This window comes from Gopherus evgoodei, chromosome 5 (genome assembly GCF_007399415.2).
Source record: "Gopherus evgoodei ecotype Sinaloan lineage chromosome 5, rGopEvg1_v1.p, whole genome shotgun sequence".
Taxonomy (NCBI): domain Eukaryota; kingdom Metazoa; phylum Chordata; order Testudines; family Testudinidae; genus Gopherus; species Gopherus evgoodei.
In genome coordinates, this window is record NC_044326.1 from 35292434 (window position 1) to 35318324 (window position 25891).

Here is a 25891-nt window from a genome sequence, read left to right on the forward strand (position 1 = left end):
GTGGTGCACGAGAGCCCTGCCATTCAAATGCAAGGCTCTGCCCACCTCTCCTTGGCAGAGAGAGAATGGAAGACAATGGCAGGGGCTGATGGAGGGAGATAAATCTAATCAGGAGTGGTAAAGGAAAGGGGAGAGGGAGAGGATGGAAGTTTTCCTATTTAGGAGGAGGGGCTGGCAGCCTGTATTAATGTGAGTGAGTTTAGCATGCAGCATAGTGAATCTGTGAATGAAGGAAGTGGGGCATGGGTCAGCATGGGGTTGTTGATGAGGGAGGGAGCTGAGCAAGGGGGTACCACAACTGAGAGAATTTTGGAACACTGATGAAGGTGGTGAAACTAGGAGAATAGCCAGACTTGTGAGAAGTATCTAAAACTGCCAGAGGCAAAAGGGTAGTTCACGCTAATGGAGAGTATCTGAAGTTACCCAGGCCAACGTCCATGCTTACAACTTAACAACTTCCTCTGTGGAGGCATGTGGTGCCTACCACGCATGCTTCCTTCCCCACAGCATCATGGCTGCCCCCATCCACAGCCAGTAATTCATAAGAGTGATGTGGTCCTGAATGCCTAACAATGTTCCAGGTGCTTCAAAGCCATAGGCCCTGACCCCAGGATCTTAAACTGAAAAAAAGGGGGAAGCGAAGAGGAAGGATAAAGACAGTAATAAGATTGAAGAGGTGTGTGGGACTCTTCCCCCTTACTCGTTTACTGCTGAAAGTGCCAACAACATTTCAGCCCAAATATTCCAACACTGTCTGTTTTTTCACATTTCTTTATTTATTTGAAGTGTGGTACACGCCTATCCTAAACTCTGTCTGCAGTTGCACGGAATTTTTAAATGCTCACCCACAACACATGCTTTGCTCCATATATCTGCCTGTTAGACAGTATGTTAAGGGGAAAAGAACATCACTTCACTCTATTTTACATTGATTATTTCACACATTTAATCTATGCCAATCCTTCTTCTTGTTAGTAATGCCAGACATCTCCATAAAAATGTGCTATTGTGACATTATATACCCTTCTTCTGCAACATAATCATCTCATTATTGTCATGTCACAGTTGCTATATTCACAATAATTAAGGCTATGCCAAGACTTCCATTATAACCCCCATCTCTTCCTGGAGTTTTACCACTCTATATAAAAATAAATTCCTTTCGGGGTGAAATTACACACAGTACACAGGTTCCCAGATGAGGAAGAACTTTTATTTTTTTAAAACTTTGATTCAAATATGTGGAGCCTTTTTTTGTTGTGAGAGGCATCTAAAAATGGTTTCTAATGCCTTTTAGCTTCTTTGTAAATATCAAAATATGAGAGACATTTTGATTTGATGCCTTTTGTTTAAAAAAAAATTAATTTGACCAAGAAATTAGCATTTTTCAAGTGTCTTATTTATTAACTACTTTTTAGAATGCTTTAACTGGTCAATGGGTTCAGCTTCATCAAATGTATGCAAACAGGTCTATTGAATAGGCATTTCAAACAGACAGATTTTAGTTCTGCTCACACAGGAATAGCTAGAATATCTAGGTTTCTCTTAAACCTGTAGCGTGAATGGATCAGCATATTGTTAAAATAACTGGGCTTCCAATAATCTTTTTATTGTGATCCAGTTGGATGGATGGCAACACACCACACATTTTCTATATTCGTGGGCTGGCTTTAAGTGACTTGATGCAGACAACAGAAAAATGCTATCATAAGACTAAACCCAAAAATGACCAAGGAAAACACATCATAGGCAGTGGGACAAATTCTGTCCTTAGATATGTGTGCACAATTCTTGTGAGGTTAAGCAGGCTTGTCACTAGCGAGTGCTGCATTCAGGTATGAAGAGAGAATTTGCCCAGCAAGTCTTTTGACACCTATTCACAATGGTGCATTTCCTTTACAAATCTCTTTAGGGGCTTTGGTTGGGCCTACAGTTTCCTCTATTTGCACCTGCCTTATGGCATCATCACTTGAATGAAACCAAAAAAGATCATACAGTGAAGCTCTAATTCCGAATGTGAAGACACTAATAGTAAGAGTAATACTGTCAGGTGCAAGTACTAATGTAGCACGAAGCACAAATGCATTTTACCATTTTCAGCTCATTTTATATAGTTGTATTAAATCAAAATACAAACATTACACAATATTTAAATGACCCCTTCACTGCAAAAAGCGGCAACAGAATCGTGCAGTCAGCCAACATCATCTCTCTAAAGAGAGGTGTCAGAATGTTCAACCAGTCAAGCAATCTGATTGGCTTAGCTGTCTCAGCCACCTCATAATACCCTTAACTATATATTTCCTTGATTTGTCACCATGTGCCATGACTTTAATGTTCTTTTAATGCAATTGTGTGTGTGTGTGAATAGAATCATAAACTGGAGGTAGAGATTTTAAATAGCAAACTACACAGAACAATCACAGCAAGGGGTCTCCGTTACAGGGGTTTCTCTGGAGTAAGTCTGCTGGTTTCTGATTTCATATTACTCTGAAGCTCATTAGTCATTATAGACACTGTTGATTAAATGTGGTTCAGTATAACAGGTAAAATGCTTTGCTAGTTTGCTCCCACCAGTCTAGCAGAGACAGAGCTATTTAGTGTTAATGCTGCCGTGCATGTTATGAATCACACAGGGGCTGCATTCCTTGCATTCTAAGTTTACATTTCTTAATCAAAATTAAATATACTGCTCATTCTCTGATAGCCTTTTAAAGCTATGTTCCTGGCCACGACCACTCACTATGGAAGACATAACGGAGATTATATTTGCCTGTTTCTTAGATCTGAGAGATGCTGATGCTTTATCAAGCCACTATATCATAGGAGACGGTGAAAGAGAAGTACGAAATTCCTTTATTTGCCTCTTTAAAAACAAAGATTGCAACCTCTAAGGGATTGCATTAAAATATTGTACTGTATAACTTTAGATTTTAAGTTCCTCAAGGAAGGAGCTGTCTTTTTGTTACATATTTGTGTGGTGCTAGGAATCTGACCCTATATTCTTAGTGAGTTCATATTCACTCTAGGCAATATTCTAATATGCTACTCATGCTGAGTAGCATTTTTCTCTAAGAGTAATCTCACTGAAGTCAACATGAGTAAGTAACAGAGTGGAGAGCCTGAGGGATGAGCCTAATTTGCAAGAAATGAAGCAAACTGCATTCACCTTCGTATTTAATACTGAGATGTGATCCTTACAAACCACTGGTCACTACACACACTCCATCTTGGTGATAACAGGTGGCCTCAATTTGTATCAAAATGGAGCATTATACACTGAGACTTGTGCCTTCTGCTAACTGTATCTCTGTTTCAAAGTGGGGTTAACACCTGGCTACAAGAGCTTACAAGCCACACTTTGGACATCCATGAAGCCCCTCGTAATCCAGCACATCATCTTCAGTTAGGGCCCTTACTCACATGCACAGCTGCACTGAAGTGAAACCTGGGAGAAAGAAGGCTGAAGCTCCTACAATAACCAAGGCAGCATGACCTCTAATACTATAAATTTCAAACAAAGGACAGGATACTCATAACAACTCTTGCACATTCAGCTGCTCAGGGAGTGGCTGGGACTCACTTATGTTTAGGCAGCAATAAAATAATGTTTTGTAAACTCAGTGAAGAAGACAAAGGAAGGTACTATTTTATCTTACAAATCAATGCAAAAAGAAAAAGCATACCATTTCAGGTGAAGAAAGAAATATTTGTAACTGATTATATTGCAACGATGTTTTGCACCACAACCTCCCACTTCACCCTACTGCAAGTTAGAGTAGAATGATCAGCTGAGTGTTTTACAGCTGCATTGTACTTGCTTTCTGCTCTGACAGGAAGGAGGGCCCAGGTCCTGAAGTCAATGTCCTACAATTAATTACCATGATCTTAGCCTGGAGTCCCCTCCCACTTACAACAGTATAAACCAAAAGTAACTCCATTGAAGTCAGTAGATTTAAACCAGTTCAGATCTGGTGTAAGTGAGAAGAGACTCAGACCCCTTATGTTTGCCTTTCTTTCCCTAAAGAAAAACTGAACACATTCCCTTTTCTTTCAGATATATTGATAATGATATCTCAAATTGCAAAGATTCAGTGTCACCAATGGTAATGTAGCAATGTTTATTTCCATTAGGGTGGGTATATAAAATCCTCCTTTTGCATCTTCTACAATTTCCAAACAGCAGAGCTTGACATTTTGGTCTCTGACAAGCAACTCTTAATATTGGGATGTTTGAAAAATCTATATGAAAAAAGCTCTTAATACAAGATAGGCTGAACATTTTCACCACAAATGGTTTGTTTTAGCTATCTCTCTTCCTCATGTAAGACGGAAATCAGACAGCTTATTGGCTTAGCTTGTTAGGCCAGGTTAAAGGGATGCAACGCTGAAAGGCTCTTACAGTAGCTTACCCTTGGACTAAAAATAGCAGGCACTAGAGAATTATCTTAAATACTACCAAACTTGTTCTGCACTGTGAATGCAGATAACCAGAATAGGTTTCCATTTTTGGTAGTTTTAGAGCTTTTTCAAGTTATGCTTGCTTTAGCTGTCTGTTTAATTAGTTTCTGATTCTATTTGCCACATTTTCTCTCAGAGATATAGCCTGGGGGGTACTTTGCCTATGAATCCTTTCTATTGAGCAATGGTGCTATTGTGAACATCTAATGAGCTGCTGGACCTCCTAAACACACAGGGTAGGTAGAAATATCTCTTTGGAATATAAATGTTCAACATACAGTAGCAAAGAGCAAACGAAAAGATACTGTTCCCCTACCACTCCCTCACCTTCCCTTGCATTTCTCAGGAAAAAAAAATCTGGTTTATTACATATTTAAAAGAAATCAAAATGTACTTTAGTTTACTATTTTTAAGCTCACTGACCAAGGTTTTCAAAAGGGATTAGTGCTTTTGGGTGCCTCAATTTGGGGGGGCTCAAACTGAGATACTTAAAGGAGGTGAGTTTTGTAAAGTACTAAGCACCTGCCCTCTGAAAATCAGGCTCCCTGAAGGTGGCTCGAGCTGGACACCCAAAAGCACTAATCACTTTTGAAAATCTTGGCCACTTTTCTGTACTGAGCACTAAGCACCTCCATCATGCATAGTCCAAATATCATAGAAAGGACCAAAGCACAACACAGATATTCTCAGCCCTTATGTTCATTTTACCCCTAGTAGCAAAAGCCTGAAAAGTATGATTACAAATGCAGCCATGCAGCATTAATAAGAGAATAGCAGGAATACCATGACTAGTATTCTTTGTTGTTGTTTCACCTCTCAGCACCTCTGGACACAGTCTGCTCTATTGTTGTTAGTAGTCACTGCATGAGGAATCTGCCCAAGATTCAGAACAGCACAAATGCCTCTAAACGATTTCCTATCCACTCCCTTTCACCAGGAACTTAATGCTAGAAAACAATGGCAGCACTGGAGAGATTGCCAAAAACTGCATTGCCAAATGGAATCTTATTCAGACATGTATTTTAGCACGTTTTCCAGTAAGGCTGGTTTTCCAGTAAGGCTGGTTTTACTACAATTTTCTAAGTATGCCACATGTACATAACTGAAAGATGTAAAACACTCGAGTGAGGTCAGCATATGGAACAAGACTAAACCAGGACCCAGAGCTATGAAGCTGAGGAACAGATTCTTCTCATACTGGTAACAATATCTGGCTCTTTGGCCAGATGACTTGTTCGACTGCAGTGGAGCTGGCTGAGGTCATCCTTAGATATAATTTTTCTTTAAGGGTGAGAAAGGAGTTTGCTCTTGAGCAGTGGTGGAAATCACAGATTCCTCACAAGATATGCATGCAGTTCCTTTATATGGTAAAGCAGAGCGGCGTAACATAGCCACATGTCTTGCAACTGTCATTAAAACCATCCATACGTCTTCATTTGGGAGGCAAGTTTTTCTTTGTGAGTCAGGAGTTAAGTTCACTGCTTCTGTCAAATAAACAACATGTTCATTGTCACTAGGCTGCTGAGCAAGCCCTGCCTTTGAGAATGTGCATTCAGTTTTATTAATCTATTTCTCAAGCCTTTTCTTCACAATCACACAGGGAAACATTAATTTATCTACATTATTATATATTATTATTAACATTTTTATTTAAACAAACTTTAAAAAGACATAAAGGGTAACAAGAAAACATTCCACAAATACATTAGAAGCAAGAGGAAGACCAAGGATAGGGCCTATTCTTTACTCAATAAGTGGGGGAAAACAATAACAGAAAATGTGGAAATGGCAGAAGTGCTAAATGACTTTTTTGTTTCAGTTTTCACCAAAAGGTTAGTAGCGACTGGACACCTAACTTAGTGAATGCCACTGAAAATGAGGCTAAAATAGGAAAAGAACAAGTTAAAATTATTTAGACAAGTTAGATGTCTTCAAGTTGGCAGGCCCTGATGAAATGCATCCTAGAATATTCAAGGAGCTGATGAAGGAGCTATCTGAGCCATTAGCGATTATCTTTGAGAAGTCATGGGAGATGGGAGAGATTCCAGAGGACAGGAAGAAGGCAAATATAGTGCCTATCTATAAAAAGGGAAATAAGAAAAACCTGGGGAGTTACAGACCAGTCAGCTTAACTTCAGTACCCAGAGAAATAATGGAGCAAATAATTAAGAAATCAGTTTGCAAACACCTAGAAGATAATAAGGTGATAACAGTCAGCATGGATTTGTCAAGAACAATTCGTGTCAAGCCAATCTAAAAGCTTTTTTAGACAGAGTAACAAGCCTTTTGGAAAAGTGGGAAGTGGTAGATGTGGTATATCTTGACTTTAGTATGGCTTTAGATACTTCTCACATGACCTTCTCATAAACAAACTAGGGAAATACAACCAAGGTGGAGCTACTATAAGGTGGGTGCCTAACTGGTTGGAAAACCATTCCCAGAGAGTAGTTATCAGTGGTTCACACTCAAGCTGGAAGGGCATATCGAGAGGGGTCCAGCAGGGATCAGTTCTGCATCTGATTCTGTTAAATATCATCATCAATTATTTAGATAATGGCATACAGAGTACACTTACAAAGTTTGCAGATGATACCAAGCTGGGAGGGGTTGCAAGTGCTTTGGAGGCTAGGATTAAAATTCAAAATGATCTGGACAAATTGGAGAAATGGTCTGAAGTAAATAAGATGACATTCAATAAGGACAAATGCAAAGTACCCCACTTGGGAATAAACAATCAGTTGCACACGTACAAAATGGGAAATGTCTGCCTAGGAAGGGATCTGGGGATTATAGTGGATCACAAGCTAAATATGAGTCAACAGTGTAATACTTTAAAAAAAAAAAGCAAACATCATTCTGGGATGTGTTAGCAGGAGTGTTGTAAGCAAGGCACCAGAAGTAATTCTTCTGCTCTACTCCACACTAATTAGGCCTCCACTAGAGTATTGTGTCCAGTTTTGGGTGCCACATTTCAGGAAAGATGAGGACAAATTGGAGAAAGTCCGGAGAAGAGAAACACAAATGATTAAAGGTCTAGAAAACATGCCCTATGAGGGAAGATTGAAAAAAATAGTCTTCTCTTCTCCAGACTAAACAAACCTGAGAGGTCAGGGTGGTTAAGTACTGAAATAAATTGCTCATGGAAATTGTGGAATATATATAGTATTGATTCCATTGTTGGCTTTGCAGAAGTGAGTTTACCAGCAGGACTTAAATGAGAAGAGGATAGTGGGTTGACCCTCAACTCCACAGCTGAAAGAGCAATTCATGCATCGGGGGTAGCATGAACAGAGTCACTGAGATATTTGTATGAGAGATGAACATTGGGGATGGCATTACTGGCAGAGAAGAATAAAGGGGGAAGGGTAGGCATGTAGGTAGGGGCCAAGTAACATATGGTCTTAAAAGTGTGCAAAGACATTACTATAAGACTACAGAAATGAACATATTAAAACCCCACAAGGGAACAGGCTATAGTAAAAAGGCAAATAGGTGAGTATTCTCGCACAATGACATTTTCTGGAGGGATAGGGAAGAACAAGGTGTTTAAATAGGGCCTCCCATGAGCCTTTTATGTAGTTTACTTTGGGAAGACAAGTAAGCACACACAAAAGCAAAGGTTTGAGGTAGAGAAAGGTAGGTGGCGGGTAAACTTATGGAGGGTGGAAACTGTGCAGCAGAGCTTCACCTAGAGGTTCCCATGTTACTGTAAACTGAGTAGGGAAAGCTTTTATTTTGGGATTAGGATAATCTTTAAAATACAGAATGCCGAAAAGAAATACAACAATGGTAGCCTCTGTGCATCCTCATCTTCTGCCATGACTTCAGGTTTGGGCTCTGTTTTTTGAGAGTCTCATGTGGAGCAACTGCAAGACCAGCCACTTCCAGAGACAGAAAATAATGCTTGCATTACTGCCAACTCCGCCTTTCATTCCTCTTGATAACTTCATATTGAATTTTTCTTTTTGCTAATCAGCAGCAAAGCAACTAGCTTTTTATTGATTCTGGGATAGTTTTAACACTTCTAGATGAAATATTAGCTAGTTAGTAGCCCCAGCAGCTTGGTTAACAAATTGACTAATCCAGCATTTGAAGAACAACTGAGAGATGAATGATGGCCTACCATGCATAACTCCTTATAAGATATTACACTCAGCAAAAAAGTCATCCTGGAAGTTATGAGAGGACAGACAAATTAGCGATGAAGAAAACTTCCCTGGGACATGGTCAGGAGTGGAAGCCTTCCACAAAGGTATCAGATAAAGTGAATAGGAATCAGTGAGAAGAATCATGCCACTAATGCTGGCAGCCGATTGAGTCCTGTTGTTTTCCCTTGTTTGCAAGGTGTATCTAAAGATAGACTAGATAGTGTGTGTTTATGGATGCAAGAAAGTTAAAGATAAGATGTAATCTAACCAAATCACAGAATGCAATTTGGGAAGATGCTCAGAGTTATGGAGTCTGGTTGAAGGACTAACGGGCTTGTCAGATATCAGTCAGGCTAGCTGCATGCTGATGGTAAGACTACAGTTACTGGGCTCCAGAAGGAAGAAAATCTGGTGAAGTGGCTGCAGTCCATCACTATTTGCTGACATTCTGGTTATAAGATCAGAAAGGCTATCTACACATATCAGAGGTTGCACCAAGTGTTCAGAAAGTAGCAGGTGGATTTATTTCCAGAAATCTTGATACGTAGAAACTTGGCACTAGAAGACGTGTTTTTCGTTTGCTTGCTTGCTTGCTTGTTTTTGAATCCAAGCAATCTGAGAGGGTTCAAGCATGTAATTAGTAGTCAGCAAGGTTTTGTACCTTTTCTTTCCATTCCCATTCACACTATGAATCCTCTGCTAATGTAGACAAGGGTACTATTATGAAGGAATGTTGCCCCATCACAGGGGTATTTTGCCAAGATTTCATTTATGAGGAAGGTCTGGCTTATCATTTAGCAGTTACGAAGGTAAAAGCGGTATCATTTTAGGGCTGTGTGAAGTGCATGCAGTGAAAACAGAAACCATGCAAAACTTCCCTGATTTCCGGTCTGATTATAAACGCAAAACTCGTTCCTTGAAAAGTTTGCAAACCTTTCAAGCAAATCCAGGCTGATTTGTGCATTGCTTCTCTGTGAAATGTAGTGGCTTCTGATGAATTTTGCTTTTGATTTTTTGAGGTCAGTCACACTCAAAATTCAGGTTGACATTGGAGGGTAGCAGCCCATCAGGATTGAAACTGAATGTTTGGACAAATACCTGCAGTGTGAAACTGATCAGTTTCAACAAAGATATAGTAGCATTACCCTTTCTGAAGGTGGAATGTATCAGGACCCAGTGGGGCTATTCTGGTTCTAAAGAAACAATAGATGATCCTTGATCAAAGATTTCCTGTCACACATTGAGAACTTAGGGGTGCTCTGGACAAGAGATGGAAGCGTGTGTTTTTTCTTGTTTGTTTACATTAGCTTTTGAATTTCTTCTTTTTGGTGTGGAGGAGGGGAGAAGGGGAAAACTCAGGGCAAACCAATTGGTTGTCCCCATTACAAAAGCAATAGATGGGCCAGGAGCGCTATTGCAAGATATAATCTCTTTTGCTGACTCAGTGAAGACACGCATTTGTCATTCAAAGACAAATTAAAAAGGGCATGGATGACGCTACATAGATGTACAGACTCAGTTATCAGCCAGGTACAGGCAGCATCCAGTTACCTCCAAGCGCATTTAAAAATCTCTTTTGGTGTATGTGGACTGAATGTCTTTGTCAAAATTTTAATCTGAGCAAATATTGCAAAGCGATTTACTGCAGGGAGGAGTTGTCCCTGCAGAAATTGACATAAATTCCTTTTGGGACAGGGGCAGCCACCCCAACTGTAGAACTGAGGATTGCCAGGAGATAGAATTAGGAAAAGTGGAAGATAGCACTGTGGCCTAATGTAAACTCTTAAATCTGCTGTACACATAACACCAGCTCTGATACACAATAAATTGCTATCTATCACTGCACTCCCAAAAGCAAGTACTGGAAGGGACAAGAAGCTTGGATGGATTTTTGTACATCCTTATGCATTCTGGTCAGAAAACTGGCTAATACACAGGAATTCTGCTACACAGTTAAGTATCCTATTGATGAATGACAAATTACAATAATTAGTGGAAATAATATTCTTTTACAATAATTAGGTAAGTGGAAATATGGTAAAATCGGGTGAAGGCCACATCAATATACACAAGTTGATCTCCCAGTTCCTGATATATTAATGTTAGCACTAGGAGCTAACAATCTTGAGATGGCAACGGTTCTGAATGCTACCCTTTAGACTGATAGAAGAGCCCATTACTCACAAGAACATGTCAAGGATGGGGCAGAGACCATCTATTTTATGTTTTTGTACACTTCCCAATACAATGGGCCCCTGATCCCTGATGGTGGCCCTTAGACACTACTGCTACAAAATAAATAATAATATCTTCAAGAAAAAAGAGTATGCTCTGACATCTTAATTGAGCAAGTGTGGTGGCAGACAAGCTACAAGAGCACCTTAACAAAGAACTGAAAGTAACGTTAAGTAACTATCTGAATTTTTTAGGGAGCTGAGTCACTACTGATGATTTTAAAGGCTAAATACACAAGAGAATAATGTGCTGCCAATATTCTAACAGAGAGATCCCACCCCAAATTAAGTATTACATAAGATTTAGCAATATCAAAGATAGTATGAACTCCATCCAAAGCAGAGAAATCATCCCTATCTTCCCATCATCCATCTGTTGGCAGAATTTTAACAAGAGGCTCTTGGGGGCTCCTCCATGGCTCAACACACAAATTAAGTAATCAAAGGCAAGGCAGGGATGATTAACTAACAAGAGCCCCTCCAGGCCATCACTGGCACAGGTTTATTTCACCCAGATGTTGTTCACCTATCTGAGACTGATAATGACAGTCTCAGATTGGATTTACAGACAAACATAGATAATAAGGTGCTGGTCTGTGAAGCTCTAGACTGCACCAGAGGAAGCAGAGCTGTTTTGTAATGTTACCCTCTATTTTGAAATGTTATCCTCTCCACCCGAGAGACTTCTTCCTGCAAATGGGAGGTCTGGTCTCCAGCGACATTTGAACTGACCTTTTATATGCAAGAGCGGGATCAACAGCAAAGAAATTACAAGGGATGGCAATACTAAAATCATGTACAACCAAAAGCAGATTGACACTCTTTAGTTAGAAAGGGATGTGATTTGCAAATGGAAAGCTCTGTGGTGTTAGAACCGTGAACATTTTCACACCCATCAGAAAACCAATGAATTTTGGCTTTTCTCCAGATATAATGAGGGTGACAAACTGGCAGCATTTTCCCCAAATCATCCTGCTAATGAAAAAAGAGTTTTTTGTTCATCTATACTTCTCCCACCTCCACCTACTCCGGGGGGAGGAAGGGGAAGGTAATTAAGTGAAGTCTAAAGAAGAAAAAGAGGAAACTTCTGAAGGATTGCAGATCCTCTTCCATACAGTGTTCCAGTCTTTACCAGGCACGTGCCACTTTGCTCCTTTTGTAAGCCCCAATTCCCTGTGGACTAGTGGAATGCCCTGCAAGGCAGTTCCAATCAGAGGTCTGCTATGCTCTACAGCCATGCACTTAGTTTTCTGTTTACTAAAGCTGGTGGAAGTTGCACTATTTGCATGATTCTCTTTGACGAAGTCAAAGACTGTGGGAGATATCCCACTAGTTCACCTTTCAAAGAATAGGCAGCCTAACAGAATGGGCAAAATAGGACCCATGGAAATTGAGGCTATCCCAGTGAAATGTGTGTTTGCTTAATTTAAAAGCTAAGTGCATATGAAGGATAAACAATGGAGCAAACTGGCAGCATAGCAGAATTGTAACCTGGAGACTTCCTAGAAGCCATACATGTAAAATATTTATAAACCTGTCACTCCATTATACCTGTGTTTCACTCTGGGTCAAGAGAACTTTCAACCATTGCTTGATTGTTCAGCCTTGAATCAGCTCCCAGTGTTTTCTCCAACGTTCCCATTATGGTGGTAAGTACCACTTCACCAAAGTAAGTTATCTTGTCTCAGTGACTGGCTTGTGAAAGGTCTGTCAGTTTTTGAGGCTCAGGGGGCAGCTTGGGAGGAGAGTGAGTTATTTCCTTCTCAGAGATCATCCCACTTGGGGATAGTTTTTAGCACACCCCAGAATCCTGTCAGGGAAGTCCTCTTAATAGCTCACTGGGGAAGTTGGATGCCATCAGACAAACCAGCTCTTTCAGATGCTGGTAAGCACTATTTTTCATAGAAATCATTCCATGAGTCAGGAGACATTCTCTCCACTTTCAGATTAAGTAGACCCCACACCAGGGAGATCTACAGGCCACATTCACCCTTATTTGAGCAGTCCATCACTCCCTATATTGGTGTAAGGACATGATGAATGTCTGCAGAGAACCCTCAAGAAGCAGCTGTTACTGCAGACAAAAATCAACAGGTGTGGGAAGCTCTTGTCCCCTTTCAGCACACAGATCTAGGTCTGTCAGGGATTCAGCCCTGCACATCAAATTCCACGACAGAAGGGTGGTAAATTTGGCCCTTTCTAGTCTTCATGTGATGGTGATAAACCATTCAGACCGCTCAATGGTGCTTTCATAAATCAATAAGCAGAGCAATACCAGGAAGGCGAGGTTAGCATATGGGTTCCTCATAGCAAAAGCTCTATTCAGATAAGCTAATCCAAAACAAAATTCAAAATCTGGGGGACTTTTTGGTTTGGGGCTTTAAAAACCAAAACATAATGACTGAGGTGTGGCAAAAACCCAAACCAACAGCCACACAGGCTCATCCCTATCACAAAACTGCAAATTAATATCCCCATTATGAAATAAGGCTGCTCTTGTCTGAGTTTCAGCAGACAAAATGTATTCAAAGCCATTTCCTATAAAACTCTATAGGGCTTGATTTCCAGAGGGGCCTACACCTGTCCTCCACTGATGCATACATAAGTGTTCCCAGTGGGGTTCTGTACATGCAAATTCTAACTCCTGCATGTTCCATTGTTATATGTCACTTACAAACCACAGGCATTAGTACACAGAAAATACATACGTGCATTTATGCACCCAAAGACTGCACACACACAACTGGAATCCAAAGGCTGAAAATCAGACCCTGAGCACTCACAGCTCTCACTGACATCAACTAGAGTTGTAGGTGGCCAGAACATTTAAAAATAAGATGCTTCATATTCTGTACAGCTAAGGTTTTAGTCAAGGATTTTGAATGTGTAATTATTAGAGTCGTTAGGGAAAGCTGTTGCCTGCATGAATTATTTATTTAAGGGATTCACTGTATGAAGTCAACACCAAATATCTCTTCCTATACAACTTTGCTCTCAGCAAACCCTTCCACCTGACACAGTTATAATAGGTTAGTGGTACTGCGGAAAACAAAATATCCTACATTAAGCCTAGCTATGATTTTCATCCTCCTTTAATAGCATGAGCCTGAGTTAATGTTACATGAGATGGGGCAGGAGGAAAAGAGCATATCAGGGTTAAGTTGTAGCATTTAGTAGCAATTAGCATTGACGTGCAGTAGGAAAATAGCAACAATAATAATAATGAAAGGATACACTAGAAATACAAACCATTTGGGGAGGAAAGATTAACAGTTTAGCCAATTAGCATTTGTCTAAGTAAATCAAACTTTTTTTTTAAATGGGGACAAAAAGAGAAAAGCCACAGAGCAATATTTCTGAACATCAATGACTGTGTATCCTACAAAAGGAAATGCTACCTTCCCACTTTTTGTGACCCTCTCTGCAATTCTAGGGAAAAATGTTTAGTTCAACATTATCGTAAGGCAGAATATGGCTCTATTTATGTGACAAGTTGACAACATACAATTTCATGCTTGTTGAACTGATCTGTGTTATATATTCAGTGTGAATATTATGAAGTCTCACCATTATAAATATGAAACAGTATACGCTTATTCAAAATAACTCCAGCAGTGGTAATTTATGGCTTGGTTGTTTGTGTGCTGATGAAGTCCAAAAGCCACCTTAAGAAGCTGCATCTCACTAAAACAGATGTGCAGTGTGACTGTGACCAAAAGGGATTTACGATGACCTATGTGAAAGGAGGCTAATACATTTTTGTCTGTATGGCAACTGACACCAGTTTGTATTTAGATATGCGACTAGTGGGAACACAGTGGAACACTGTGTCCCTAAGAACCCCTTAACACAGGCCAAGCCATTTGTCTGCTAGCATTTTACCACTGTTCTGAGTGAACATTATTTTTCCCTATTGCAATAGGGGCATGCTTAGGCTGAGTAAAGATATGGTGAGTTCATGAAACCTTGGCCACTTCAAGTAAAATGTTGGGCAGTGCAATGTAATGGACGCATAACAGGATTGTGCAGCTAATTGTGTGCCCTTTCTTGATCACATGCCTGGGAATGGTACAAGGCCACTAAGCCATCAAACAATAAGCTCTCAAAGGAATTGTTTGGTTGTTTTTTTTTTTCATTTTGCGGATTCTTTTTGCCTGAAGGTTTCACCTAATTTACAAGGGCTTACTTCAACAGAGACAAATTTGGACTAGTACAGAACAGCACAGTTTGTTCAGCTGGGAAAGAGAACGAAGAAATAATGCACCTGGCTAAAGAAAGATATAGAAAATTTGCATAAACACTTCCCAATAACATAGTAGCTGTTTGGAACAAAATAAATTGCACTTATTGCTTGAGAATTTTTAAACCCAAGCAAACTTTGTGGTGGATTAAAGCTTACACACACCTGCCATACAGATGTAATGTTGTTTCTGAGACGCACTTATTTAGTAGACTCAGAGCGCCAAGGGTATGCAGTATTACCCATTAATCTCATTCTTAACTCTCTTATTAATGTTACACAACTCAAGCCAAAGATATTTGTAAAGGTAAACGTATTTACATAACATATTTGACATTGCTACATTGCCTGTTATTTTGCCCTATATCCTCTCTTCTGTTCCATTGGAACTGAGGGTCTTTCTCCTAGTTTAAATTTTTTTTTATTATAGCATTGTTATCTTTTATTATTATTATAAAGTTCCTATCCCAAATCTGCATCTTCTCCCTTTTATGTTTATTGTTGTACTAAACTTACAATGTTGTCTGTTTCTCTACTAAATCTATCCTGTAACCACATACTGTACATTCATTTCTCTAGGACCTTGGTGGCTCTTATCTGCTTGCTTTTATGAGCTCTTATGAACTGCTAGGAATAGCAATTTGCAGCGCTGTTTGTAAAGCCATCTCAGTCTGAACTCAACCTTCCCCTCCTTTGTCATACAGTGATACTCTCTGCAGAGAAATCCCATTTGCCATAGCAAAAATTCATTACAAGATGCATTTTAGAGGGACACAAGTTGCCAAGTATGCTAGACATGTTTATAATATATAAAACATTTAACGTACAGTAATTAGAATGTTAATAAACTACATATTAGTGTACTAATGTACGTATTCGTATAAGATGGTCTTCGTGTTACCCTTAGATTTACTGATATGTTGCCCACTATACATTATTGCCCAGAGCTACTTAGTTTATGTTTGCTAAAGTCTAAGACATACTGCTATGCTGTTCACACAATCTCAATTCTTTTAAGCACTTTGATAAGCTTTATTCTGCCATTATACCATCTAGAACATTAAACACGATGTTAAAGTTCTATGTGAAATCACAATCAGTTCCTATTAACTGTTCCAAGCTCCCCATTTTTATCAACAGTTACTTTATTAAATCCTTAATAATATAGATGGAATAGTTAGTTAATTTGTGTGTTGAGCCACGGATGTTAATTTGTAAACATAATAACATACTGCAATCATTTGCATAATAGCATTTTAATCTTTTTAGTAAAAGCTGTAATTCCCTACAAAGTACACTGCAGTAGAAACTAAGTGACTATTGGTAATAATAAAAAAGGCCTTAAAATTCTGATCCTATTATAGTGTTGGAACATACCCAAACTGCTTCCATAATCTCTGAAATGTTACTGTTCTCTGATTTAGGTGTCTGTGTCAAGAATAAAAATGAAGTATAACTGGTAGCAGTAGACTATTTCCTAAATGTAATTTAGTATTCACTAAGCACCAGCACTTTGCAAATAGCTCTGAGGCTTTCCTTCAAAGTTCAGAGCTCTAGTTATGCATATTGTGTGAAGTACACCATGCAGCTCACCTCTAGATTCTGTTGGGCTGAATAGATGGCTATGATAAATCATGCTGAATTGGCACTGAAGGGCATCAGCCATCAAGGATTTGACTACTATGTCTTTTTCCCCAAGATTATATCTCCTTGAACTGCCTGCCTTGGGCTACTAGTTTTAGAGAAAATTAAAAAGTGGAAAAAATTCTGGAAGAGGCCAGTTCAGAAAATCTATAGAGGTTCAGTCCCTGGAAACCCATTAACACCAGTCACAAGACTGGCAAAGAAAACACTGGTGGTTGTTTAAAAGTCAGGCCAAGTTATTTTTACGTAAGATCTGGTAATTCATTAATCAATCTGGCTGCAAACCTTGAATGAATAACTTGCAGGAGTAACAAAGACTGGCAGCACCACGAAGATTAGAGTATATAACCTAAACCGATGCAAATTACCTTCATGGTGTTAAAAGCCCCCTATCATCTTCTTCATGCAAACCATTCCAAATGGATAAGCAGTCATTTATTTTCATAAATTTCTCCTTTGCCAAGAACAACAGAGTATGGAATTCATTGTGAATCTCTTTCACACTCCCTCATTCTCACTGCTTGTAATACAGCATTTTTGGCAGCCCACAGTGAAACACTGTAGCCTATTCAGCTTTCCAAATATATAACACAGAGCACAGTCCTGAAAGTAACTTGGACTATGCTGAACAATTAAAAAGAAACAAACAGCTCTTTAAAAATAGAGAATTGCATTTAAAAACAAAACAAAAAAACAGCAATTAAATTCAGGGCAGCCCAAGAAACTCAGGTCTTATTAAATCTGTTTAAATGTGAAAAATATTTTGTCAGAACACCATACTTGAAAATTCTTTTTGATACTATGCTGCTAAATTAGACTTGAATTGGCTGCTCACTAGCTGTATTTTCTCTTTTCAGATGACTTCCATTGATCTATTTGTGAATGGTGCAGACAGCGTATATACTTATCTTTGCGCATGTCTATCCTCTGTATAATGCTTTCCACTCTTCATAAATAATTTTATATATGACTAACCTTATATAGCAGGGTACGGTATATCTGAAATACACCTCAGGAGGTAACAATTTTCATCTCCCAAGGAAGAACACAAAAAATCCTGCTAATTCACATTACTCAACGATCTACAGGTCTCCACATTTCATACAACGACTTTAAGAATTGAAACCAGTTTATTTTTTGTAAAAGGGCAGCAGAATAAGTTTTGTACAAATATATTTTTGAAGGTCTGATCCTTTCCAAAAGCAAATCACAAAAGTGAATGATAAAGAAAGCTCTCTACCTAACAAGTCACACCCGAGCAGTTAACAATTTACTTGCATGAGCTTATGTCAATAGACAGTGCCCTTTGGGGTAAAAGCTCCCTCAACATGCATCTCCAATAGCCAGAATCACAGGCAATGAAAATCAGGGGAGAAGATAGAGGTAGCCAGGCTATGAATAGAAAAAGAAATTAGCAAATGTACAACACTGATAAAGAACATGCAACATCAGTGGAAGGCCTTAATTCATCACTGTGTTCTTCCAGTTTCATGCCAGTGTAAAACCAGTTGCACTGGGATACAAGTGGAGTACTGTAGTGATGAATCAGAAGTATCTATTCTGTAGCAATGCTGTCAGTCTTAGCATTTAGATTGTAATCTCTCATTAGATTTAGCCTGTAAATGCATCATATTTAAACTGTAAGCTCTTCAGGGTAAAAAACTCTGTTTGCACACTGTCTAGTACATGTGGATCATGTTGTCAGCTGGTCCCTAACCACTACCACAATACAATCATAAAATAAAATAAAATAATAAATAAATAAATAAGTAAATAAATAATAATAATTCCTACAATACTCAATTTTCAGAGAGGCAGTTCACTATTTTTTGGAAGGAAAATGCCGTTAGTATGCTTCAGTTTTCAGCTTGAGGCAGAAGTGCCGAGTATTCACCTCTGAAACACAAGCCTCATTAAAGGTGCCTCGGGCTGGGCACGCAAAATTTCAGAAGTCCCTTTTGCAAATATAAGCCCTCATCTAGACACATGCCATAAGCAATGCATTGGTAACTCAAAGGAGAGAGTGGTTCACTTAAGGTTAGGTTTTCAATTATTATTGTGCTGCTTGTACTTTCGATCTTTTGTTTGCAATTCCGTTTTGAACAAATTTGGAATATATTTCATGTTTTCATAGCAGTCAGCTCTCAGACACAGGCTTTAAGGCTTCTAAAATATATTGCCCCAGGATGATTAAGATACAATTATATTTTCTTTAAAAAGAAACAGCTGAAATGCCAAAGCTAATCAATATAGAAAAATCCAGAAATTAACAAACAAGAGGCTAGGTAGAGGTTCTATTCTCTGCACTAACACAAGTAGTTAGAGCATCACCAAGATAATCCCCGGAGAAAGGACACATCTTTTATTGTCCTTGAGCACCCCCAGTTGTCTCATTAAGGAGCAGCAGAGACAAGAAATAGTGCTACATATACAGCTGCATAATGGAGAATGGGGATAGGGGTTAAAGTTTGGAAAAAGCTGGCCCAGAAAGAAGGGTGAGTTTTCTATTATTCAGTTTGGATTGCCTGATCACTACTGCCTACCCTGTAAGAAAACAGCTCCTTTATTTCCCTCCTTCCTAGAACTAAATGATGACAAAAAATGGTAGTGGTGGAAATTATTAACATGATACCAAGATACTGAATATTAGTAACCTACAATCAGGTTGCCAGAAGCTATATAGAGACCCTCCCCTTCCCCACAGCCTGTGTTGCATGTAGTTTAACACAGGCTTATATACACAATGGGAGATATTGTGACCAGTCATGAATGGTTGTGTGATAACAATGAAACTGCAGATGAACTCTTAGGCCCAGAATTTTAAAGGTATTTAGCTGTTCGTGTGCTCAGCCTTGCTAGGTCTAATTGATTTAGGAACCCAAGTCTCATTTCCAAAACTGACTGAGGAACTCAGGAGCTTAAATACCATAGACTGTCAATGGGATTTTGGTTCCTAAGTGCCTACATCCCTTTTGAAAATGAGACGTATGTTCCTAAATCCATAATGCATGGCAATGCTGAAATGTAGCAATACCTAAATATCTTTGAAAATCTGGGTCTAACCTATGCTGCACACTTGCAAGAATGCATGAACAATTCTGGCACTTGCCATGCCAGGCCTAAAGACTACGTGTCAGAGGTGTGTTAGTGCTGCCAACAATATCTCACGGCCCAAGGGGGGCCTAGCAGCATGTGTCAGGACCCTGCCTATGTTTGAGAACTGGAAGCAGCTAGGGCCCAGCATAGGAAGAGTGTCCACTGCACTTTTCAACTCTCTTGTAATTGCTGCCCTTTAGATGTAATCTTCCTACCTCTGTCTACACTCAGGTATGACATATGCAGACTAATGTGACTGTGACTTTAAACCCCAATGCCACATGACAGACCAATGGCTGTACATATTGTTGTGCACCAACTAAAGCAGTTTATATATAATAAATGACAGACAAAGCGCTATTGGACAACAATCTACCCCTCAGAGTCAGTAGTCTCTGAGCCAAAGTGTGCCCTCATTAACTTCAGTGCAATCTGTAATTGAAGTCCTTTGTGTAAATGATGGCAGAATTTGTCTGCTAGGGAAGATGGAAAAACACTTCTCCAAATCTTGGTTTCTGACATGTTAGTTGCTGCCTCACAATGCACTCCTCTAGATGTATTCCATCTACCTCTTTCTACTGCACCCTGGTTGTCTGCACCTCCAAATGCACCTTAATATGACTGACTTTAAAGGCCATGTGACGGACCAATGTCTCGATATCGCTGTGCACCAACCAAGAGAGTTTAAACATCATGTATTTATCCCTGTGTTTGTATATCATTTTGATCTTCAGGAATGGAATCAGCATGCACAATAAATGACAATTCTGTCCTTTATAAGTTTGGGCATTGATTCAGCAAGATACGTAAGAACATGCCTGACTTTAAGGCATGAGCAGTCTCATTGGGAGTTAATTAATTCCCATTGGAATTAAAAGTATTAAAGTTACACACACACTTAAATATATTGCAGAATCAGGACCTTAATTTTTAGAAGACTAAATCATAAGAACATAAGAACGGCCATACTGGGTCAGACCAAAGGTCCGTCTAGCCCAGGAGCCTGTCCTCCAACAGTGGCCAATGCCAGATGCCCCAGAGGGAATGAACAGAATAGGTAATCATCAAGTGATCCATTCCCTGTCACCCATTCCCAGATTCTGGCAAACAGAGAATAGGGACACCAACCCTGTCCATCCTGGCTAATAGCCATTGATGAACCTATCTTCCATGAACTTATCTAGTTCTTTTTTGAACCCTGTTATAGTCCTGGCCTTCACAACATCCTCTGGCAAGCAGTTCCACAGATTGACTGTGTGTTGTGTGAAAAAATGCTTCATTTTTTTAAACTTGTTGCCTATTAATTTCAGTTGGTGACCCTGAGTTCTTGTGTTATGAGGAGTAAATAACACTTCCTTATTTACTTTCTCCACTGCAGTCATGATTTTATGGACCTCTATCATATCCTCTCTTAGTCGTCTCTTTTCCAAGCTGAAAAGTCCCAGTCTTATTAATGGCATATGGCAGCCGTTCCATACTCCTAATAATTTTTGTTGCCCTTTTCTGAAGCTTTTCCAATTCCAATATATCTTTTTTGAGTGGTGATGACCACATCTGCATGCAATATTCAAGTTGTGAGCATTCCATGGATTTATATACTGTCTTATTATCTAGCCCTTTCTTAATGATTCCTAACATTCTGTTCACCTTTTTGACTGTCACTGCACATTGAGTGGACGTTTTCAGAGAACTATCCACAATGACTCCAGGATCTCTTTCCTGAGTGGTAACAGCTAATTTAGACCCCATCTCTTTATGTGTATAGGTGGGATTACATGTTCCAATTTGCATTACTTTGCATTTATCAACACTGAATTTAAACCTTTGCTGATTTTACTTCAGCCAATGAAAGAGGTCCATGCATTTGGTTTTGAGTGATTTATTTGGAAGCAGAAGTTCTAACTCAATAATTTTCTCTGATATAACACTATTTTAACCTTGCTTATAAACATTATTAACTCCTTCCCATACTGACCGTATAAGAATACTATAACAGAGCAGCCCAATTACTTGATTATAACATGTGTCACTTACTTGCTATGACTGAAACTTAAGCACAGGACACAACAATTTGAAGTTTCACAAAACTTCAGAATATGGAATGTTTCAAAATTTCTCCCTTGGAGACAGAGAACTGACTTCTGCTCCACTTACACTGGTTTTATACTAGTATAATACTATAGACTTGAATTAAATTACTCCTGAATTACACCAGTGTGAATGATAGAAAGACCAGGCTCAGAGGGCCAGTTTCTGCTCTCAGTGACATGAGTGTCACCAGAGTAACTTAATTTGCTGCAGTTGAGTTATGCCAGCATAAGTAATAGCTGATTTTGGTTCAGAGTATTTCATAAAGGCTGTACTTCACCTCCAAATGCATTTTACCTTGCTGAAGCATTTAGTATTTGCTAGGTATTAAATTTAACAGTCTTTATTCTGGGGATTCCCCCAAGTAAGTGGACCAGGAATGCTTCCTGGACAGGACATGTTTGTGATCTGCTAGGCAGAGATGAAGCAGGGGTGATAGCTTATTGTTGCCCAAGGTCTTCCTGCCAGCTCATCAAATGCACTATTGCCCAATTTCCCAGCCAGAGGACGATCTATTGCATTTACTACCATCTAGGAGGAAAGAAGATTAGGGTTCAGGAGGGGCATGGTTGTCTGAGAATTAAGTAGTGGAGAATCTTGAGGTCTTACACAGGAAAGGAGAATTAGTGGTTGAGGCAAAGAGAGTATAGCCCATCTCTTATATATGTTGACCTCCACAGCAGTATTTTAAAGAGGGCATTTAAATCACTCCTGAAATCCTTCAGTTCTCTCCTTAAGACTGCCCTCTGCCATTATGTCTACAAAACACACATCGGTGGCTAGTCAGTTGGCATGCTATGACCACTTCTTATTATGCTAATCAGAATAATCTGACTCTGATGCTGTGCTCCCTGCAGTCTGTTTGTTGCATCCACCGATGGCCTCATCTTGTACTTAGAATGGAAGGACTTTTGATATGCACATGTACAACACATAGCACAATTGGGGCCTGTTGGTGTAAAAATAATTAGTAACGTATAAAATGTTAGAGCCACCAACAGATGCTGTATTCCACTGTGTTTGTTTCTGTGAAATGTACGTGGAAGACGACAAACAGGTTTCAACTTTTGTTTTTCTTTCCAACAGACTATTTTGCAATATCTCAGTGTTATGCCATAGTGTAACCTGGTATCTCTTCAGCGCTTTCATTCCAGAAATCAGAATTCCACTTAATTCTTTCCAAGCATTTCTTCTCTCCAGATAATAGGTCTAATTTTGATCATGAAGATTAAGGGTGTCAGAGGGAGGCTATAACAGACGTCACAGCTGTACTTCAGCATCTATTGGCTCTTTTTTTATTAGAAGACTGTCATTCCACCTGGTAAAAACATGAAGCAATCAGAAATATACTTTTGCATCAGCTTCCCTTACCTCGAATATATTTGATGATTCACTGCTGTACTGATTGGTAATGATTTCTGATTGGTCGCTGTACCACTTGAGTCCACCCAGAAAACCGTCTGCATCCAAGTCATTCACATCTAGTTCAGAAAGGTCAAGTTCTGGGAGATCTGGGCAAAGAGGCTGGTCTTCACCAACCAGAGCAGCACACTGCAGAGGGAAGTACAGAAACACACACTTTCATTAATCACCAGAATGTGTTAACCATAACTGCATGGGATGAGAATTAAGCCTTGATTAAGTCACTCACTTCCACAGAGTAGGTCACTAGAGTTAATCTCATTTTTAGAAAGACACACTGAGTGTTAGATTGTGACTAGCCTGCACAGGTGAGCAAAGTGGCCACTACTATCTTTTTCCTTATGCTCCTTGGAAAGTCCAGCACCTGCAGCATTAGAAATCCCAACAAGGACTGCCAAGACATGGCCCTGTCTTTTCTGTCCTGGCTGGCAGAAAGGAATCAGCGCAGGTGGGAGTGCTTGGGTAACCAACTGGTAAGTGTGTTTTATGCATCCTCCTCAATGCCCAAACTGCAGAAGATGTGAGTCTGTTACAGCTGCCAGCTATACAGGCTAGATCTGCACCTCAAGCTGCAGAGGCTCATGCTTTCAGCTCTAGATGGCCTTGTTTAATCCCTTGGTTTAATCAGTTGACTGCCACATGTACTGCACCCTGCTGAAGGATACAGCAATAGATGCTGCTTTGTTCACTTCCCAAAGCTCCTGGAGACACTGTGCCTGCCTGCCACAGGCCATGCACTTCTATACCCACCTACCAAAGGCTCTGGCTTATCAGCACCCTCAGGAACTGCACAGATTTTAACAACATGGTTCTAAACTATTGTCCTCATAGTAAGCAAATCATGAAGGGTATCTCATGCACCTGGCAAGTGCTAGAGCACTCATGGTTAGTTTATGGAGTCTCCCAACCTGTGGCTGTTCTGATTGTACGTGTGTGCACTGCTGTAGCTAAGAGACTTACGGTCTGTAAGCAGCAGCTATATCAGAAGCACCAAGAGGGAGCATTCCTCTGGCCTACCCATCCAGCACAATGCTACACTTGTCTCATCCTCCCGTCATTGCTGGGGAAATTCACCATAGAGCAGATACAACACTTAAGCCCAGTATTAAGGGAAAGGGGTGGGAACTAAAGTGTGTGGACCTTCTTCACTAGTGTGAATGTTGTCCTCTGCATACCTTAGAAATAGAGTACAGACCTGTATAGTATCAATTTCATTAACAAAAACCCAGAATATTTTCTTTAGTACATCAGGATCAGTTATTTTAGGTATCAACTGAGCTAAAAAAAATACACACTTTCATACTATGCTTCTACTGTAGCACAGAAACTTTAATTCGAAAATACCACCTGAATCATTTTTCATTATTAACAGAAACCAAGAAATATACAATTGAAGTCCATGCCTTCACTGATAACCAATGCAGCAGCTCCTTTCACTGCTCCCCCATATACATCATTGGAAAGAAAGGTGGAGGGTTCTTCTGTACCAGATCCAGCAATTAAGTGGTTAAAAGCCATAACAAAGTCAGCTGAGAATGGGTTTTCACCACTGCCTTTAACTGATTGTCTCTAGCTTTATCAGTTTGTGTTAATGTTAAGGATAGACCAAAAAGAAAATCCAGACCTCAGAAACTCTTGGACTCCAGTTAGCTGACTGGGCAATTTGAATGATCTCCTAGGTTCAACTTCAAATGAAGTCAATCCCGGAAGTACCACCACCTGAAAAGCTAGGTTTGTAGGGCAATAACCTTACCATGCCCACTGATGTGGATAACTCAATATTAGTTATGCTACTCTTAAAAATGTTGCCTCTTGCAGTGATATAAGAGAGCTGAACATACATTTAAATAAAATAAATTTCACTGAGATTTTTGTAGCTGGGAATCTTTGCAAGTCTGCATTGCATGGGCGATAAGCAGCAGCATAATGGTGAGCAACACTCTGGGAACCAGGAACAGAGTCAATAGACTCAGTCCAGCTGGTAAAGGCTATAATTTACCATGCAACTTCCACTAGCCCACCAGGACACTACAAGACAATTATACAATAGGCCAAGGGGCAAAGGAACCTAGGGATTGCAAGGGGAGCCTTTGAAATAGCAATTGCTTTTCTTCCTGTTGTTTAAGAGGGCTTGGAACTTGAACAGGCCAAGGCCTTGCTTAGGTGAAATTTTGTACAATGAAATTTACTTCTTTTTACTTTGGCCACAGAAAAACTGCAAAGAAAAAGAAATTAAAAAGCTTCCTCATTTTCTAGCGCTGGCATAACCTTCCAGCAGCAATCTTATAATGCCGAGATGACCTTTTTTGATGCACAGATGAAATCTGTGATCTCATTAAAGGATAATCTAGTTTTTGACTGAAAAGGTAGATTCTCAGCATCATTCCCAGGTTTATGTTGTGGAGGTCACTGGCTTAAAACTGATGCTGTAGACTTCTAAAGTATCCTGCTGATCTGTTACTACTTTCGTTTGTAAAAATAGCTTCCCTCTGTGCATCACCTAGTTAAACATCTTAGGGACGTAATAATATGCATGTTGAAAGTCCCACAATGGGCAT

The 25891-nt window shown here is 39.6% G+C and overlaps 1 protein-coding gene across 1 annotated transcript in view; it reads right to left on the reverse strand.

Annotated features, from left to right (window-relative positions):
* The window catches only part of PPARGC1A (PPARG coactivator 1 alpha), a 501596-nt gene that overhangs the window by 45077 nt on the left and 430628 nt on the right, over window positions 1-25891 (reverse strand). Inside the window, 1 exon segment of the mRNA XM_030564335.1 lies at window positions 23283-23462. Within this exon segment, the coding sequence (XP_030420195.1) occupies window positions 23283-23462 (180 nt within the window).